The sequence below is a fragment of the Octopus sinensis genome, linkage group LG4, assembly GCF_006345805.1.
Source record: "Octopus sinensis linkage group LG4, ASM634580v1, whole genome shotgun sequence".
NCBI classification, from domain to species: domain Eukaryota; kingdom Metazoa; phylum Mollusca; class Cephalopoda; order Octopoda; family Octopodidae; genus Octopus; species Octopus sinensis.
The window spans coordinates 109,795,530-109,810,335 of record NC_043000.1 but is presented as its reverse complement, the minus strand read 5'-3'; the positions used below and the strand labels follow the sequence as shown (position 1 = coordinate 109,810,335).

Sequence of the window (14,806 nt, the reverse complement as noted above, 5' to 3'; positions counted from 1 at the left end):
CCTTTCTAGCATTCTGAATGTAAGTGGAACAGCATTGAAACGAGTGGAGAGGATTAAGTCTCTTGGGATTGTATTCAAGAGTAATGGAAGGCAACAGACTGAATTGGCTGCTAGAATTTCAGGAGTTGGCATAGGACTGTGCCTAGTTTAGCATTTAATCCTCGAAAGAGGAGAGGTTGGTAAAAAAACTCAAACTTGTTTTATCAATTCAGTTTCCATGTTTATCTTCACCTACGGTCATGGATGTCGAGCAATGACTGAAAGAGTATAATTCCAAATACAAGCGACCAAAATGGGGTTTCTTTGAAGGATCTGTGGAGAAACATTACTCAACAGAGTGCATAGTTCAGAGATCAAGGGGTCTCTTTAGAAGGTTGAGCTGCCACTTCTCGGCACTGAAGCATCACAACTCCTGTTCTTTGGATATGTGATTAGGATGTGACAGGAAAGAATCACAAGACAGATTCTTCAAACCGAGGCAATGGTGGGAGACCTAAGAGTAGACCAAGAATGTGATGGCTGGATAACATCCATAGTCTCAGTTGATCCCATTTGGGAATCCACAGAGTCCTGTCAGGCAGTTGGTTCTAATAGGACCACATTGGAAGAGGTGCCTGAGGACTCTACTCCCATGACCACCCCAAGAATAGGGAGTGGAAAAGATGAATGGATGGATGGTGTCTTTGAACTGGAATGGACAGCAATGATACTGTTTAAGTCCTCTATAAACACAATGTCCAGTGGCTTGATGGTTTGATGTGTGAAAAGAAGTGGAATAAAGCACCTCATTTGAAAGTAAGTAATGGTTGGCATCAACAGAAGCCATCTAGCTGTAGAATATTGGATCAAGAAATCTCATCTGTTTCTAATTAAGGGAGTATTTCCCCAAAGCCAGACATGTTTTCTGCAGAATATTGGACACAATGGACACTGCTGTCTGACAGTGACACTCTTTTACAACAACCACACAATTTCAAGACAGTGGGGGGGGGGGGACACCAACTCACACACACACACACAATGAGCAGGAGTAGACACTTGTCCAAGGTGCCACACAATGGGACTGAACCCAGAACCGTGTGGTAGTGAAGCAAGCTTGCCTGCACCTATTGTCCAAAGTTATGCTTAAGAGGCACAAACAAAACATTTAACGAGATTTCTGACCAAACTGGAAGAATAGAAAAACAAACAAGCAATGAAGCAAGCAAATAAAATAAAAAAGCAACCAACCAAAGCTTGTGTTGAAGACTTGTCTTCCATAAACCAAGTGTTATCATGCTCTGGAATAAAGGCCAGAGAATTGACTTTACCAATGACGTGATTCCCTGCCCATTTATTCCACGTTTGTTTTGGATTGATGCTCAACATCTCAATTCCTGTAGCTGAACAGATGGAAAAAGAAAAAAAAATAGTAATATAATAAAGGAAAAAAACCCCAAAAAACAAACTGCAGTAGCTGTGTGGTTAAGAAGCTAGCTTTGCAATCAAATGGTTTGGGGTTCAAACCCACTGTGCAGCACCGTGCGCAAGTGCTTTCTATTACAACCCTGGGTTGACCAATGCCTTGTGAGTAGATGGTGGCATCGGCCATGCTCGAATGGTGCTTTTTACGTGCCACCAGCATCCAGTTAAAACCCTTTGAGCTGATGCTCTTGCATAGCCACCATCTAATGACAGAACCAAGTGAAAGATAAAAGATAATCAGATTATATTTGAAGCAACCTTATTTCATTATTTCTTTTGTATTTCTTTTAAAACAATTTTCTTTTGATGTTTCTTTTGTTTCACTTAAGATATTTTAACATTCAGTCATGAAAAAATCTATCTGCTACTGTTCACCTCATGTTGGGGACAGCCTTGAAGGGTTTAGTCAGAGAAATCTACCTTAGCATAGAAATGTATACATATTTTTAAAGTTTGGTATTTATTATATCAGTCTCATTTGCCAAACAGCTAAGTTAAGGGGATGTAAAAAACCAACACTGGTTGTCTTGTAAGTGGTGGTGAGGAACAATCATAAACACACACACATCACTTGAATTGACAAGGTCATCAGGTGTTCTACATCATTGATTACAATTTGCTTCCCATTCTTTCTTGACTGTACCATTCTTTTCCATCTTGGCTCAAATTGTTTCACTTCCCATCATCATAGAAGCCTTCTGAATGGCATTTTCCAATCTCTTAGAGACAGCCTGACAACTGCATGGTTCCATTTGTTGCCTGAGAACCTAGTGACATGGCCAACCAGCAGAATTGGTGCTTTCAGTATTCTCTCATCATGTTGTTCACTCCACTTCATTCTCAAATCTCTTCATCTTGGATATGCTCTTTCAATCATATTCCTAGCATGGACTTCGTTTTATCTCTACAAGCTACTTACAATGGTCATAGTCACCAGAGTATCAAAACACCCAAGATGACCAGCAAGTTTCTGTAAGAACTACACAGCAATGAATCACATATTCATGCTCACACACACACACACACACACACACACACACATTCACAAGCCCTGTGTGGAAACTAGGCTTCCACACAGTTTCTATCAATCAAATTCACCCACAAGGCTTTGGCTGGCCCAGGGCTATAGTGGAAGAGATTTGTACAAGATGCCACACAGTGGAACTGAAAACCTGAATGCAAATAATATATATATAGGCACAGGAGTGGCTGTGTGGTAAGTAGCTTGCTTACCAGCCACATGGTTCCGGGTTCAGTCCCACTGCGTGGCATCTTGGGCAAGTGTCTTCTGCTATAGCCTCGGGCCGACCAAAGCCTTGTGAGTGGATTTGGTAGACGGAAACTGAAAGAAGCCTGTCGTATATATGTATATATATATATATATATATGTGTGTGTGTGTATATGTTTGTGTGTCTGTGTTTGTCCCCCTAGCATTGCTTGACAACTGGTGCTGGTGTGTTTACGTCCCCGTCACTTAGCAGTTCGGCAAAAGAGACCGATAGAATAAGTACTGGGCTTACAAAGAATAAGTCCTGGGGTCGATTTGCTCGACTAAAAGGCGGTGCTCCAGCATGACCGCAGTCAAATGACTGAAACAAGTAAATGAGTAAATGAGATATGAACATATACAATAATGATAAAATAATAAATACCAAGCAAAGCATGGAACGGTTTATCAATTTTTGTTGCATTAAATATCAATGAATTAACTTTTTTCACAAATTTTTAAATGAAAAGTCCCTTAATTCTTGTTAAATTTGATATAAAAATATGTCTGACATTCTTAATGCAGCCTCACCAACAGGAACTTTCAGTGTGAAAAGGGTTAAATGCACATTTATTGTCTTTCTATTTTATTCAAAAGGAATTGTCTAATACCAACCTGCACCATTTGCAATTTCGAAATCATCTGGGTTTCCATCCATGGAATAAACGCATTTCCTGTGGAAATAACGATGTCGGTTGTCAGGACGCTGCTTCGATGAATCTAGGACTGAATTATTGTTGCGATTCCCCGAAGCAAAACCATGAAGACCTCCAGGTTGGTCAGTAGGACTACTTGGGGGAGATTGATTTGGGGGCATCTGAAATAAAAGTTAGATTAAGACAGTGAAAGTGATATTATTATTATTATTATTATTATTATTATTATCATTATTATTATTACACTAGGGCATGCTAATTTAGTTAGCAAGTATTTTCATTTTGATGTTTGGTGACAAGTCTCTTCAAATCTTAAAAATCTTTTTTAGGTTTCTTGAAGAATATAGAATGGTACTTTGATGCAGGTTGACAATGTGAATTATTATTGTTAGTGGTGGTGGTGGTGGAGATGGTGGTGACAGTGGTAGTGGAGATGGTGGTGACAGTGGTAGTGGAGATGGTGGTGACAGTGGTGGAGGTAGTATTTAAGATAATACTCGGTTACAGTAGCTGTGGATCATCATCACCATCATCCTCATCATTTAATGTCCATTTTCCATGCTAGTATGGGTTGGACGGTATAAGTACTATAATAGTTGTGATGATATTAGAGGTGAGATCATAGTATAAGAGTTGGTTTGAGTGGTAGTGGTGGTGCTGGTGGTAGTACTAATGTGCACAGTAGTATTTATACTTGTAATAATCATTATCATCATCATCATCATCATTTAACATTGATTTTTCTATGCTTGAAAGGGTAAGACAGAATTTGTTGGGACAGATTTTCCATGGTCAGGTGTCCCTTCAGGTCACCAAATGCGTGTATGTTTGTGAGTACCCTTGTCTAGACATCGCATGAGGGCTGTCAATGAGAATCCCCATTGTATACATGATGTTTGTCTGCAACCTCATGTCAAAACTATGTCTGTCCATGGGGAAATATCATTACCTTGGTGTTGTAGTGAAAATGGTACACCCCCGTCCTGCGTGACAAAGTGGTATGAACCAGCCACTATAAAGTCAGACAGTCAGTTGTTGTAGAAGGTCAGAAGCAGCAGAGTCATTGTGCAAGTTCTCGGTTGGAGTCAGTGTCAGCTACGAGATATATACGAGTTCGAGTTAGAGTCGAGGTAGACGTTTCAAAGTGTACAGAGCCAGCAGCAATAGAACAATAGACAAGTCAAAGATAATAAGGCTCATAATAATGCCACAACATAATAGTGGTGACAAGAATATTACAAAGCGCTGAGCTGGCAGAAATGTTAGCACACCAGGCAAAATGCGTATTTCGACTGTCTTTACATTCTGAGTTCAAATTCCACCGAGGTCTACTTTGCCTTTCATCCTTTCGGGGTCGATAAATTAAGTACCAGTTACATACTGGGGTCAATGTAATCGACTTAATCCCTTTGTCTGTCCTTGTGTGTCCCCTCTATGTTTAGCCCCTTGTGGGAAATAATGAAATAAGAATATTACAGTGCTGACGACAACATAGAAACGGACAGGGATCCACATTATAACACTTGGTTGGAAGTGGGTCAAGGTTGGTGAAAGAAAGGTCACCCAATCAAAGAAAATCTGCTTCAACAAATACTGTCCAATCAATACAATCATGGAAAAGTGGACATTTAACAATGATGATGATGATGATACGTACAGAATCTCCTTGAACAAACAATACTTACATCATTATTAGGGAAAATGTATTTTACATGTGTTTTTGCAGCTTTTTTTCTGCTCAGTGTGTCAACCCATCGCTGGACAGTGTCTCTCTGTTGTATGGTAAGGGAGGAAAGCATGAGTTCAGCTTCTTCATCATGTTTTAAATCAACCGATTCTGAACTTGTAGTGGCTAAGAAAAATACAAAAAAATGTGAAGTAGTGGCTAAGAAAAATACAAAAAAATGTGAAGTAGTGGCTAAGAAAAATACAAAAAAACCCCCCAAAAATATGAAGTAGTGGCTACGAAAAATATAAAAAATACCAAAAAATATAAAAAATATGAATGAAGCCAGCTCAACCCACCCCGGGTGAATGCTGTAAGAAGAAGAAAAATACAAAAAAATATAAAGTAGTGGCTAAGAAAAATACAAAAAAACCCCCCAAAAATATGAAGTAGTGGCTACGAAAAATATAAGAAATACCAAAAAATATAAAAAATATGAAGTAGTGGCTAAGAAAAATACGAAAATAGAAAAATAAATAAATAATACATAAATAAAAAATGAAATGTTTTAGAATTCTTGTTTAGCCCTAGGTCATTCATATGTGATCAAGCAAACCAATGATCAAAAGATTATCTTGCTTCTTATTTTTATACAGTCTATCTAGGACTATATTATCCAATGTCTTTTTACAACACATTCACATAAAATTCTAGTGTGGTTTGACTTATTTCTAGCAAGTTTAATGACTGTGTGGAGGCTCCTACCTTGGCTCAGAAGGTGTGTGTGGAGAGAGAGAGAGAGAGAGGTGCTGCCCCCTCCCCTAGTAAAGGGGTGTAAAACGGGCTTGCTCTGAGCATTCACCTGTATGTGACCATGAGATGAAGTGTGGGAGCTGGTATATGCCCCTTCGTGCCCCTACACAGATGCCACTTCTACAGGGACATTTTGCTGCAATTTTGTTGTTTTATGACTTAAAGGTAAAACTGGGAGTTGAACCGACTTTTTACGTTACTTAATTAAGCAGCATTAAGAGCCTTGCAAAGTACACAGTGCAGTGATTGTCATGTAACGAAGTTCACTTTGTTACCACACTGTCTTGAGTTCAATATCAGTGCTTGGCACCTTCACTAAGTGTCTTCTGAATTCTTGGGTTGACCAATGCTTTGTGAGTAAAATTGGTAGATGGAAAGTGTGTGTATGTGTGTGTGTGCATGTGGATGTAACATTCGCTGTCAAAAGAAATCCTCCTTTTGTTCTGTGCTTCCAAAGACATTTCAAATGAGATATTGGTTAAGACTTTTCAAATGAGATATTGGTTACTTTAAAAACAGGTAAGGGTTAGCAACAGGACAAACATGTGTCTGTAGAAAAGAATATTACCATAATGTGTTCTTCTAACCCATGCTAACATGGAGAAACAGATGTTAAACAAACAAGCTGGTAGGATTTGGAAAGAATTGAAATATGGAATTAAAAGAGTAAATAAACTGCTCTGTAGTTACCAGTAAAGTGAGATATCATGGGTCCAAGTCCAATTTTGGTTAACTGTTCTGCTTCTATTTCTCCTTCTGAAATTCAAATATAAATCACATATTTTTAGAAAATATTATATTTTTTCATTTGTATGGAAGATGTTTAAATATAGACAAGTAAAACCCTTCTAAGTTTTCAGATACCTCTGTTTATATTTTCAGTAGAGTTCATGCTATGCTAAGTTTTGGTAAATCAAACCAGATCCTTCTTCAAATATCAGAAACCAAACTCAAATACTTGCAAAAGACTGGACACCACTAAATGCAGCCGAGGTGCCAAATGGTGGCGTTCACCAATGGACAGATTAAGTTTATCATTCAAGTAGCCAATGGTGGATTTGAACTCAAAACACAAAGAATTGAAGCAAATAACACAAGTTCCAATTCCAGGTAAGGCTGTATGGTTAAGACACTCACTTTGCAATCAATTGGTTTAGGATTCAGTCCCACTATATGGAAAATTAAGCAAGTGTCTTCTCCAATAGCCCTGGGCTGACCAATGCCTTGTAAGTGAATTTAGTAGAAGGAAACTGTGTGGAAGCCCATCTTGTGTGTGTATATGTATGTATGCCTTTGTGTGTGTCCCCTCCTTGCTTAACAACTGGTGTTGGTTTGTTTATATCTCTGTAACATAGTGGGTCAGCAAAAGGGACTGACAGATTTAAAAGTATTGGGTTAATCAAACAAACTGACCAAACTCATCAAAGCAGTGCTCCAGCATGGCTGCTGTCCAATGAGTGAAACAAGTAAAAGGTAAAAGCAATCTACCATCTCTGACATCTTTGTTTTTTTTAGCTCTGAAAGGATAAAAAGATTAAAGTTGACCTGAGCAGAATTTGAACACAAAATGTAGAGAGCTGGAGACATCATCATCATCATCATCATCATCAGCATTTAATCTCCACTTTCCCTAATGGCATGAGTTGGACAGTTTGACAGGAATTGGCAAGGCTAGGGGCTGCACCAGGTTCCACAGTCTGTTTCGGTTTGGTTTCTACAGATGGATGCCCTTCCTAACACCAACCACTTTACAGAATGTATTGGGTGTTTTTTTTTATGTGGTACCATCACCAATGCTTTCTATGTGACATTTTGGTTTTAGGGAAACAGAAATACTGTGAGGTGTTCTATCCGATGTTGTCTACAATAAAATGTGGTTAGCAAACATCGAATAAAAGTCAAAATGTAAAGAATTATATTTGAGGAGGAAGCAAATTTACCATCAGGTGTCTTGGATAAGTCATCTTCACTGTCTTCTGTACCAATTGATTCCTTGCTTTGTCGTATATCGTGGAACTCTTTCCAATAAGGGTCCATATCGACCACGTCACTTCCGGCTTCATGGGACTTGAGCAGCAGCGAACTGGGCAACACACTTCCTTCCATGTTTTTTTTTCAATTCACAATTTAGAAATCATCAAAGTCTACAATAAACAAACAAAGGAATAAATATTTAGGGGAAAAAAAGAAAAAGAAAATATTTATCTAGATTAATTTTAATTCAATTATACAATGTCCAATTCAAACAGAATTTTTTTCTTTATATTTTCAAAAATGAAAATTCAAAATCATCCAAGATTACGTATGAACTTGGGTCTAAAAGTAGAATTACAGTGGAATATCAATTAGACAAACACACACACACACACATGTGTGTACATACATATATAAACATACACATACATATATATATATACATATATACATACACATACACACACATATATATACACACATACATACGCATACACACATACACATATATACACATATACTTACATATATATATATATATATATCATCATCATCATCATCATCATCGTTTAGCGTCCGTTTTCCATGCTAGCATGGGTTGGACGGTTCTACTGGGGTCTGTGAAGCCAGAAGGCTTCATCAGGCCCAGTCAAATATGGCAGTGTTTCTACGGCTGGATGCCCTTCCTAACGCCAACCACTTCGTGAGTGTAGTAGGTGCTTTTTACGTGCCACCCGCACTGGTGCCAGACAGAGCTGGCAAACGGCCACGAACGGATGGTGCTTTTTATGTGCCACCGGCACGAGGGCCAGGCGAGGCTGGCAACGGACACGAAACGGGGCGGTGCTGGCAACGGTCGCGAAACGGAAAGTTCTCTTACATGCCACCGGCACTGGTAACACATCTGCAATTTCCTTTAATCGATTTCCATTGATCGATTTCGATTCTGATCCTCACTTGCCTCAATGGGTCTTCACAAGCAGAGTTTCGACATTCCACCGGCACTGGTAGCACATCCGCAATTTCCATTGATCGATTTCGATTCTGATCCTCACTTGCCTCAACACGTCTTCACAAGTAGAGTTTTGTGTCCCAAGAAGGGAAGGTATGCATACGTAGGCTGGCTCCATCCCATGTAGAAGGCCACGGGTTATGGACTCACTTGTCCTGCCGGGTCTTCTCGCGCACAGCACACTTCCAGAGGTCTCGGTCTCTAGTCATTTCCTCAGTGAGACCTAAAGTTCGAAGGTCGTGCTTCACCACCTCGTCCCAGGTTTTCCTGGGTCTGCCTCTTCCACAGGTTCCCTCAACCGCTAGGGTGTGGCACTTTTTCACACAACTATCTTCATCCATTCTCGCCACATGACCATACCAGCGCAAACGTCTCTCTTGCACACCACAACTGATGCTTCTTAGGTCCAGCTTTTCTCTCAAGGTACTTACACTCTGCCGAGTGTGAGTACCGGCATTACACATCCATCGGAGCATACTGGCTTCATTTCTAGCGAGCTTACGCATATCCTCAGCAGTCACGGCCCATGTTTCACTGCCATGTAGCATGGCTGTTCGTACACACGCATCATACAGTCTGCCTTTCACTCTGTGCGAGAGGCCTTTTGTCACCAGCAGAGGTAAGAGCTCTCTGAACTTTGCCCAAGCTATTCTTACTCTAGCAGTTACACTTTCAGCACACCCGCCCCCGCTGCTGACTTGGTCACCTAGGTAACGGAAACTATCAACTATTTCTAGTTTTTCTCCCTGGAAAGTGACGGAAGTTGGTCTCAGAGCATTTTCAGTGTTTATTGTTCCTGAGCATCTGCCACATACAAAAACCATCTTCCTAGTTAGCCTTCCTTTGACATTGCTGCATCTCTTATGTGTCCATAGCTTACACTTGGTGCATCTTATAGAGTTTCTACCTACACCTTTTCTACAGATCGAGCAGGGCCATCTACCTGAAGGTGTTTGTGATTTGTCTACCTTCCTACTGATTACGACTTTGGTTTTAGCTAGATTGACTCTGAGGCCCTTCGATTCTAATCCTTGTTTCCACACCTGAAACTTCTCCTCCAGTTCTGATAGCGACTCAGCAATTAGAGCAAGGTCATCAGCATAGAGGAGCTCCCAAGGGCATCCTGTCTTGAATTCCTCCGTTATTCCCTGGAGGACTATGATAAATAGGAGGGGGCTGAGTACTGAGCCTTGGTGGACTCCTACCTCTACCCGGAATTCTTCACTGTACACATTTCCAACCCTCACCCTACTAGCGGCGTCCCTGTACATGGCCCGCACAGCTCTCACTAACCATTCATCTATCCCTAGTTTCCTCATTGCCCACCAGATAAGGGATCGGGGGACCCTGTCGAAGGCTTTCTCCATGTCAACAAAAGCCAGGTACAGGGGCTTATCTTTGGCTAGGTATTTCTCCTGCAGCTGCCTTACCAGGAATATAGCATCAGTAGTACTTTTCCCTGGCACAAACCCAAACTGCATATATATATATATACAAGGTGCATAAGGTATTTGACAACATAACTTTTTTGAGTCATTGCTGCATTTTTTTTGTTAATTCTGTGTAATCTTTGTTTCAGAAAATAATAATGGCAGACCCACAGCTTAAGAAATGAAGAGGTATGCTATTATTTTGGTTATAAAGGCTGAGTATAGTGACTTAGAAATATCTCGATTTTAAAAAATTTCCAGATGTTTTGTCTACAAAGTTTGTAAGGAGTTAGAGACTGAAGATGGAAACGTATCACCAGTATCAAAGCATAAAAAGCATTCCAAATGCTCTGAAATTGTCAGAACACCTGAATTTATCCAGCAAGTTCAACAGACCATTGATTGCAATCCTAGAAAGTCCATGAGGTCAACTGCAAAAGATCTCCATGTGTCAGAAGGAACAGTCAGAAATGATGTTCATGAAGACATCAGATATATGTCTTATATGATAAGGAAAGGTCAATTTGTTAGAAAAAGCAAAAGAAAATCACCACACCAGATCTAAAAGGCTCTTAAACAAACTGAAAAATCCAGCAGAAGATTTGATTTGGTTATTCTCAAACAAGAAAAAGTTAACCGAGGAAATGACAGATGCTAATGTGCAGACCCTTCTGAAGTTCCAAGTGTTATGCATACAAAATTTCCAGAAGCTGTCATAGTTTTAGGGGTTGTCATCAATGAAGGACATGCGATGCCTCTTTACTTCTTCCACAAGGCCTTAGAGTTAACTCTACCGCCTACATTGAGGTCCTCGACATAATTGTTAAGCCCTGGATAGACAATGTATGCAATGGAAGGCCATATGTGTTTCAGTAAGACTCTGCACTATCACATATGGCTGTAGTAACACAGGAATGGATGGCTAAAAATGTTCATGATCACATAACCCCTAACATTTGGCCTCCTAATTCCCCAGATCTCAATCTATTGGACTATTACATGTGGAGTGCTGTTGAGAGAGAGGTCAATGAACATGCCCATAACACCAAAGACTCTTTGAAAGCTGCCATAGTCAGAGTAATGTCCAAAATGAACCAAGACCACTTGATTCAAGCATGTAGATGATTTAGATCTCATATAGAAGCGGTTGTTGAAGCTGAAGGTGGCTTTATTGAATAACATTATAGAAAAGAAGGAATATTTTTATCCTCATAGCAATTTTTGATATATAAAGTTATTATCTGTTATATATCTGCTGCTTTATAAACATAAATCTGTCCTCAAATATCTTACACACACACACACAATTGTGTGAGTGTGTGGGGGTGTTTCCAGTGCCAAAAAATACTTCTGCCAAAACAGATTGAATGTCCAATCAGTTGTGCCTAATTGTTCTGCATCCAAAGAGCTGCACCAAAATTGCTTCATTGTCTCATTTCGGGTTTTTGCCTTGTCGCGTTTCTAGCAATGCTCCACACCAAGCTCACCTAGTGAGGCAACGAAGTTTGTTTAGCTGTGAACAACTTTACATTGCAACAGGGTGGCCAAAATTACATATAACTGGTAACTCTCATGAGAAATCTTATATAATATGCACAGAAAGGCAACTTCTCTTCTATTTAGAATTTTACTGGGAAATGGAAGAAAGGAAACATTTTCTTCCTGTTTACACACTAAAAATTTCAAGTTGCAAGCTTGATTCTTGACCAACATCTCAGCATCCATAGCATATTGACTCCTTTTCCCTATCAGCCACCAATGTTTTTCTATGAATTCTTTATCATTCTTACTTTTTCTTGCTTGCATCAGTTTGATGAAGTTAGTTCTGGTGGATTTTCTACAGTGAGGTGCTCTCCCTGTCACCAATCCTCACTTGTTTCTAAGCAGTAGAATATTTCCCATGAACAGACATGTTCTTGCAGAATATTGGAAAGAAATGACACCGCTTATAAGACAGTGACACTCCTTTACAACTATCATGCAATACCAAGGGCACATACATATATAGTGGGATTCTTCCAGTTTCCATCTATCAAACACACTCACAAAAATTAGGTTGGCCAGGGGTTATTGTAGAAGACATATGTGCAAGGTGCCATGTAGTGGGACTGAACCCAAAACCTTGTAGTTGGGCAGCAAACTTCTCAACCACACAGCCACAGCTGCATCTATAGTGTATTTTTTGAAAACCATTCATGCGTAAACAGTGTTGTGTTTTAATGTTACACTGAAGAGAATATATCAATAGATTTTTAGCCGACATTGTACGTTTTAAGAGAGAAGTACCTTGTTTAAAGAGACACCATCTTTGTGGACAGAACAGAAAAAAAAAAAAAGGGATCAGCGAACCAGACTGATTTCAATTCCACTGTGAGATTCATCAGTGTGTACGGCAACAAGCTAAAGAATAACATTCAGTTTTTCTGTGGTTTTCCTGCTGCTTAAACTGATGTACTGTACCACTTTACAGTACATATTTACAGCTGGGTGAACTGAGCCAGAGAGAATCAAGCAGCAGAAAAGATTTATTGACACTGCAGCTGGTGGAACACCATCTCCTTCACTCTGAAAACTGCAACTAATGCTCTCACACAAGACACACCCACATCCAATTTTAATGCAAACATGCACACACACACACACACATGTAGTCATATAATTTTTTTTTTTTTTTTTTTGTTCTAAGTTACCTAAGCTAATATGTTATTTGATATCCACTCAAGAGTCTCCATTTCCAGAAAGCAATCATAGAGACCAACAAATTAGTTTTATTGCATAATGACAGAAACACGTGCAACACAAATATTTGATAACAATGTTCTAAACTACTAAAACAAAAATAAGGAATGGCATTAATTCTGTTTATGGTAACGATGATGATGATGATGCCAAATTTCAGGATCAAGTAATTTCTAAATTAAATTACACACACAAATACACATTGTCCAACCCATGCCAGCATGGAAAATGGACATTAAATAACATATAGATGAGTGGACAAACAAAAGACAATCAACACATTTTGGTAGGAGTCACATATTATTTAAAACAATTTGATTTCGCTTCAGGCAACAAAGTTTCTTTGGCTCATTATAAGAATCCAGACCTTGGGCTTCTTGATTCCTACATTTGGCTGCCTGAGACCAAATCAACCCGTTTTAAATAATAATAATATTGCACACTCCTTCTGGTGCCTCATATACTCAGTTTTACTCTTAAATCACACTCTGTCGTATATGTGCACCGACATTACCCATCCAGTGGAGAATATTGGCTTCATTTCTTTCAACCTTTTGCATGTCCTCAGTAACCACAGACCATGTCTCACTACCATGCAGCATAGCTGTTTGTACACAGGCATCTGCCTTTCACTCTGAGGGAGAGGCCCTTTATTACTAACAGAAGTGCTAGCTCTCTGAACTTTGCCCAGCCCATTCTGATTCTAGCAGCTATGCTTTTGGAACAACCCCTGCCCAGTTATAACTTGGTCACCTAAGTAACGGAAACTGCCTCCTACTTCTAAGGATCCCTTCTAACATTTGAAGGAGTCTATTATTTGTACACTCCTGGTGTTTAATGTACCTGCACATCAGCCCCATGTAAAGACTACTTTCTCTGTTAATCGTCTAGTAATACAGCTGCACCATTAAAGTGTCCGTAGCTTGCATTGGGTACACTTTGTGGAGTTTATCCCGACATCTTTTCTACATATTGAGCAGGGCCATCTCACTGAGGGGTCTGTGATTTATCTGCTTTCCTACTTATTAGGACTTTGGTCTTTGCTAAATTAACTCTAAGGCTCTTGGATTCCAGACCTTGCTTCCATACCTGAAATCTCTTCTCTAGTTCAAGTAGGGCTTTAGCTATAAGAATAAAGTCTTCAGTTTGGAGGAGCTCCCAAGGGCAGCCAGTCTTAGATTCCTCTGTTATAGTTTGGAGGACTATGATAAACAAGAAAGGGCTGAGAACTGATCCCTGGTAAACTATTTTTACACTAGATTCCTTGTTTTTCTCATAGCCAACCTTCATCTTACTGGCAGCATCCCTGTACATGGCTTTTACAGCTCTCACTAACCACTCATCTATCCCTAGCTTCCCGCATTGCCCCACCAGATAAGGGTGCAGGGGTCCCATCAGAGGCTTTCACCATTCAACAAAAGCCAAATACAAATGTTTATTTTTGGCCAAGTATTTCTCCTGCAATTGCCTCACCAGGAAGAGAACATTGGTGGTGCTTCTCCCTGGCACAATGCATCTCATCTAGACTAACTCTCTTCCTAATTAATCGAGCTATGATGACAGTCTACCAGTTCCACTGACGACTGTGCGGTTGGAGGGGCAAGATTCTTAACCACACAGATACACAAAACTGTAGAAAACTGGAACCATGTCAAAGCTGACATTGGGGCTCAATGCAACCCTGCAGCTCACTGGATCCTGTCAAAACATCTGACCCACACCAACGTATCAAATGGACATCATGTGATAATGATGATGATACTGAGATGTCATCAATCCTCCTC

The 14,806-nt window shown here is 39.7% G+C and overlaps 1 protein-coding gene across 5 annotated transcripts in view; it reads right to left on the bottom strand.

Annotated features, from left to right (window-relative positions):
• LOC115211014 (rho GTPase-activating protein 18) overlaps window positions 1–14,806 on the bottom strand; it is a 171,113-nt gene that overhangs the window by 23,028 nt on the left and 133,279 nt on the right. For 4 of the 5 annotated variants that reach the window (XM_029779858.2, XM_029779857.2, XM_029779860.2 and 1 more), the window contains exons 3-7: window positions 7,808–8,011; window positions 6,558–6,623; window positions 5,074–5,240; window positions 3,348–3,549; window positions 1,231–1,382 (exon numbers count right to left, since the gene is read on the bottom strand). In XM_029779858.2, coding sequence (XP_029635718.1) covers window positions 1,231–1,382; window positions 3,348–3,549; window positions 5,074–5,240; window positions 6,558–6,623; window positions 7,808–7,973 — 753 coding nt within the window. In that variant the 5' untranslated portion in view covers window positions 7,974–8,011. The remainder of the gene's footprint in view (window positions 1–1,230; window positions 1,383–3,347; window positions 3,550–5,073; window positions 5,241–6,557; window positions 6,624–7,807; window positions 8,012–14,806) is intronic. The other variant, XM_036502320.1, reaches the window with a different exon arrangement.